The 5,921-nt window shown below is 34.0% G+C and overlaps 1 protein-coding gene across 1 annotated transcript; it reads left to right on the plus strand.

The window, feature by feature from the left end:
* Positions 1–2,763: 2,763 nt before the first annotated feature.
* On the plus strand, positions 2,764–5,288 carry LOC112138143 (adenosine deaminase 2-A-like; the record flags this gene model as incomplete). Its single annotated transcript, XM_024260719.2, has 4 exons — positions 2,764–3,000; positions 4,402–4,510; positions 4,584–4,741; positions 4,802–5,288. Coding segments are annotated over 4 exons (759 nt in total), but the record flags the coding sequence as incomplete, so codon positions are not given.
* Positions 5,289–5,921: the final 633 nt, after the last annotated feature.

A 5,921-nucleotide genomic window follows, 5' to 3' on the forward strand; every position in this document is an offset into this window, starting at 1 on the left:
ATGCCTCGGAGAGGAGATAAAGTGGGAATCATGCGCCTTGAGCTCCATTTCCAATTTTGAAAAATGATCCAACAGTTAAATTCAATTTATTATCTCCCATGTGCTTTTTTTTTCCAGCAGCATTTAGTTTTTCCACAAGGCAACTGACTTCTGTCGTTCCTCTGGAGGAGCGGTCCTCAACATTACTGAGGATGTCTTGTCTCCATCACAACCTCACAAGTTCTTCTTAAGATGTGTCAGTAATCAGTTGGTGTATGGGGTCGAATAAGGATCAGTTTAAAGTGAACGAAATAACAGATTGAAAACTTGAAAAATAGACTTTGTAACTGAAAAATGTATTTTTTAGAAAATTTGAAAACTGAAAAAAATGGAAAATTTGAAAACAGCACATTGTAAATTAAAAAAAAAAAGTTGAAAATAAAAAAAAAAATTCTAGAACATTTGAAAAAAAACGAGAAAATGTGAAAAAAAATGTTGAAAATGAAAAAAAAAACTGAAATCTTGAAAATTTGAGAAAAAGTGAAAACAAAAGAACTATAAATGTTAAAACTACTGATTGAAAAAAAAAATGTCCATCAGTAACAGCTGCTGTTTAGACATTAACAGACAACATTCTGCAGCAGAAAAAACGTCACATCACGGTAGCCAATGAGCTCAAAGCCCCGCCCCCATGTAAAATTAGGCTCAGCTCAGCAGTGGAAACTCAAAAATCAGAATTGAAAACTGAGGGATAAGAGTGAAGATTCAGAAAAAAAAGAAAATTCAATCGGTAATTTTTACATTTATAGTTTTTTTTTATTTCAAGTTTTCACTTCAATTTTTTATTCCAAAAAAGTTTTAAAATTTTCATTTTTTTTTCACATTTTCAAAACTTTTTTTTTTCTTCAAATTTTCATTTTTTTTCCAAATTAAAATGTCTTGTTTTCACATTTTCATTTTTTCTGTTACAGTGTCTACTTTTCAAGTTTTCAATCTGTTTTTTTGTTAACTTTTAGCTGATCCTGATTTGACCCCATATTCGTGTTTCTCACAGAAAAATAAGGTGAAAATGAAATTAAAGCACATTTTCTTCAAAATTCTTCAAAAACAATGAATTTCTTGATTTTTTTAAAATCTAAATCAATGTTTTATTTTCACCCTACAGAGTCCAGTTAATGTTAGAAATGCTTCCATTTTTATAGGATAATTTAAAGTTTAGCTAATATTTTAACAATATATTAGCTTTTTTTGGCAAAATTAGACCTTTTTCCAGTTTTTAGGCTATTTTGGAGTTTAGCTAATATTTTGGCTGCATGCTAGCTATTTTTTTTTTGCTAATTCAGGCCTTTTTTCAGTTTTTTAGGCTTATTTTGAGTTTAGCTAATATTTTAACAATATACTAGCTGTTTTGGCTAAATTAGACCTTTTTCCAGTTTATTTTTTGTGGCACATTTGTCATTTAGCTAATATTTTAGGAAGTTTTGGCTTCAGCATTTTCAGCTATCAGATTGAGCTTTTTTATCAATCAGTTTCACACTAGCATTATCGCAGGTAATGCCATATATCTAGTTTTGATTGTACCTGATGTTTATTTTTTGCTCTTCCTCTAATTTTTCTTTTTTGTTTTTACAATTATATATTATAACCCTCATTACCATCCTCATCGATTTTGATTAGTCCTTTGCGTTTGCACCTCCACAATGGGCCCAAAAGTTTTAAAAATGACATTTTCAGATTTAAAAATGAAAAAAAAAGATTTAAAACTTAAAAAAAATGAAATTTTTAATTTTAAAACCCACAAAACAGAACATTTGAAGCTGAAATTTAATTAAGTTTATCTAAGAATAGCAAAACGTTTTTTTTATTATTTGATTCATTTGGGTTGAAATAATATTGGCCCCAATATAGCTCCATACCCTCTATTGTAAAAGCGTTCTCTGTGGTCTTTTAATCATGATTATATCAATTTTTGACCAAATCAAATAACTTGTGTGGTTTTATAGGACATAGTTGCTGTAGAGCGGCAGTAGAAATTCACCTCAGAGTTGTGGCCTGCGTTGATTTCCTGTCGTTGTTGCTCACAACTCCAACCTAACATTACCAGTGCACCAAAAGTTAGTGAGATTATTGTGAGCTTGTGACCTCCCAATAATAGTTTGTACTATGAGATTTATTTCGTCTGCTTCTGATTCACAACAATTTAAATAAAGAAATACTCAGAAATGTAAATTTCAGCTTAATTTTCTTCAGAAAAATGCCACAAGAACATGTTAAAAACACGACTTTCACTTCACTGAAGACGACGTTACGAGACGGCAGATGGGAAGGTTCCCAGACCTCCAGTTAATCTCATTTGATTATTGCGTCTGTCACATATTCCCATGAAATTTGCCGTGGACATCCGCCTGTTTGAGGAATCAAGCGTGGTGACTTTGATTACCCTCCTATCCTCTAACAGTTGCAATATCCAGCAACAAAAAGCCTCAAAGATCTGTTTTCGTCGCTACAAACCGAGGTCAGGACATTGGAGTTGCTTGGTGGTGATTGGAAATAAATGAGACAATTGTCAGAATTGTCAGAAATTAGTCTCAGTATCAGGTTAGAGTCGAACTTTTAGACTTTGAAGCCGATTTAAGGTCAACTGTTAGAGCAAAAAAAGAAAAAAAAGCTTCACCGTCTTTTATATAGGTTCCATTTGAAGTGTTAAACACTCCATTAACTAATTAAGTTTTTTTTCAAGCTCCTGGTTGAACTTAATTAACTCATCATGTTGAGTTAATTAAGTTCAACCAGGAGCTGACAGAAGAGAACAAACCGTTAAGTTGGTTCTTTTTCCTGATTTTAATTTTTAAAAGTTATCCCAAAATTTTTAGCTCTGATGTTACAGATGACAATCCTAAAACAAGAATTAAAAATGTCTTTCTTTCCAGGGCTCTGAGTCTATCTGAGGTGAAAGCAGCCGTACAGGAGGCCATCCAGCTGAGGAAGGATTTCCCCGACGTAGTTGCAGGATTTGACATGGTACGCCATTGATCTGATCTGACTTGTCCTGATTATTTTGTTTTATCTCTTCTTATTTAGATTACCGTAGACTACATGTGTCAAAGTCAAGGCAGGGGGGCCGGATCTGGCCCTCTGGGTAATTCTATCCGGCCCTCGAGATTATTTATTTTTTGTTATTAATGTTATCTTGCTCTTATTTCTGCCTTTTATAATTTTGACAAAATATATTTGTATGGAGACTAAAATATTGAAAGTCTTTATGGTTTAAGTTGATTTATTCTGGAATAATATTCTTTCCTGTATGTTAAAAAGTTACAGTTTTAAAGTTTTTAAAATTGGCATCCTGCTAGGTTTGTTGGACTATATTTATATTTACTTATATTTTTTAGGCAAATTTTGTGTTTAGCTAATATTTCAACTACATGCTAGCTGTTTTGGCTAATTTAGGATTTTCTTTTTATGATTTCCTTTTTTTTTCAGGCTGTTTGGAGTTAAGCTAATAGTTAGACACTAGCTGTTTTTGGCTAATTGTGCCTTTTTTCATTTTTTTAGGATATTTTGAAATTTAGCTATTTTTCAACTACATGCTAGTATTCTGGGTTTTTTTTACAGTTTGTTAAAAAAAACATTTTTAGGCTAATTTGGCATTTAGTTAATGTTTTAGCTGGCTATCAATTTCAGCATCTTCAGCTATCAGAATAATTTTTATACCCTAGTTGTTATGGCTATTTCAGCTATTTTTTCACTAACACGCTAGCTGTTTTGGCTAAACTTAGTTTTATCTTTTAGGCTACTTTGGCATTCGGCTAATATTTTAGCGAGGTATCAGCTTCAGTGTTTTTAGCTATCAATTTCAGAATCCTCAGCTATCAGCGCTAGCTATCAGGCTAACATTTCAGCTATTTTTTCTGCAACATGCTAGCTGTTTTGGCTAACCTACGTTTTTTTGTTTTGTTTTTTAGGCTAATTTGGCATTTGGCTAATATTTTATTGAGGTATCAGCTTTAGTGTTTTTAGCTATCAATTTCAGAATCTTCAGCTATCAGCACTAGCATCTTCAGCAGCCAAATCTAGTTTACAGCATTCACACTAACATTATTGCAGGTAGTGCTATATATCTAATTCGTTTTTATGTTAAAAAGTTACAGTTTTAAATTTAAAAAATGTAGTTTTAGTGTGTTGAATGCATGCGACCAAAGGTGTGTTTTGGATTTTGGCCCCCTGTGCGATTGAGTTTGACCCCCCTGATAGACAGTTTCTCTACTTTCCACAAGAACCACAATTTTAGGTCTTTCTCTCTGTAATTCTATTGATTTTTCTTTTAAATGTTTTCTCTAAATAATCTACATTACATATTTTATTTTTTCTGTGCAGACAGATTTATTTCTACTTATATGTTGCATTTATTTTATTTTCCAGGTTGGCAGGGAGAACACTGGGAAGACTCTGTGGTTCTTCAGGGAGGCTCTTTCTCTGCCTAAAGAACTGGGGGAGGAGCTTCCGTACTTCTTCCATGCAGGAGAGACAGGTGGTGCTGGTGGTGGTGCGGGGTTCAAATCTCAATCAAACATTTAAATGGAACATTGTTGTGTTTCTGTCAGACGATGAAGGGACTGAAGTAGATCAAAATATTCTCGATGCTATTCTGTTCAACACCACCCGCATCGGTCATGGCTACGCTTTGGCGCACCACCCTGTTGCCAAGGAGATTTCCAGGAAGCGGAATATCGCCGTGGAGCTGTGTCCCATCTCAAACCAGGTAGAACATTCACATCTGAGCATCAAAACGCTTCCTGTGTGACCTCCCTCTGTCCTTCAGGTGCTGAAGCTGGTATCGGACCTGAGGAACCACCCCGCGGCGGTGCTGATGTCGGAGGGCCATCCGATGGTCATCAGCTCGGATGATCCGTCTCTGTTTGGCACCACTGGACTTTCATACGACTTTTATGAAGCCTTTGTGGGCATCGGAGGACTGAAGGCAAACCTGGGTACTCTGAAAGAGCTGGCTGTGAACTCCATCAGGTCAGAAAAAACCCATTTATGTTCTGTTTATCCGTCAAAAATGACTTTTTAGATCCATTTTTATTTTTTTAGAGAGCCACAAAGTTAAAAAATTTGCGGATATATACTGTACTTGGTAATAATAATAATATTTTTTTATTAAATCTACCCAAGAGTGGGTTTTTTTTCTTTCCCACATTAAATCCATTAAACCTATAAATTATTTTTAATGTGTTGCACATTAAATCTGTCACTGATATGAAATATTTTTATTTCATATGTAAATGTAAGTTATGGAGCCTCTAAGGGACATTAAAGTAAAAGAAAAATCTGGTTACCAACATGTGCGCACCAGATAATAACTAGATATTTTTTATTTCAATGAATTTCTAACTGATAGTAACTGGTGCACCCCGGTTAGTACCCACAATACATTAATTTGTGTGAATGCTGTAAAGCATTTTGGAATTTAGCTAATATGTCCGCTACATGCTAGCTGTTTTGGCCAATTCATTTTATTTGGCTTATTTCAGTTTTTTTAGGTTAATTTGGAGTTTAGTTAATATTTCAGCATAATGCTATTGTTTTGGGGGCTAAATTAGACATTTTACCAGTTAATTAGGCTAATTTGGTCTTTTGCTAATATTTTGGCTTCAGCCTTTTCAGCCATCAACTTCAGCGTTTTCAGCTATTAACTTTAGCGTTTTCAGCCATCAACTTGAGCGTTTTCAGCTATTAACTTTAGCGTTTTCAGCTATCAACTTCAGCATTTTCAGCTATTAACTTTAGCGTTTTCAGCTATCAACTTCAGCATTTTCAGCCATCAGCTTCAGTGTCTTAAGCTATTAACTTCAGCGTTTTCAGCGATCTGCTTCAACGCTTTTAAAGATCGGCTTCAGTTTTTTTAGCTTTCAACTTCAACTTTTTTCATCTATCCC

The sequence above is a fragment of the Oryzias melastigma genome, unplaced genomic scaffold, assembly GCF_002922805.2.
Source record: "Oryzias melastigma strain HK-1 unplaced genomic scaffold, ASM292280v2 sc01961, whole genome shotgun sequence".
Lineage (NCBI taxonomy): Eukaryota > Metazoa > Chordata > Actinopteri > Beloniformes > Adrianichthyidae > Oryzias > Oryzias melastigma.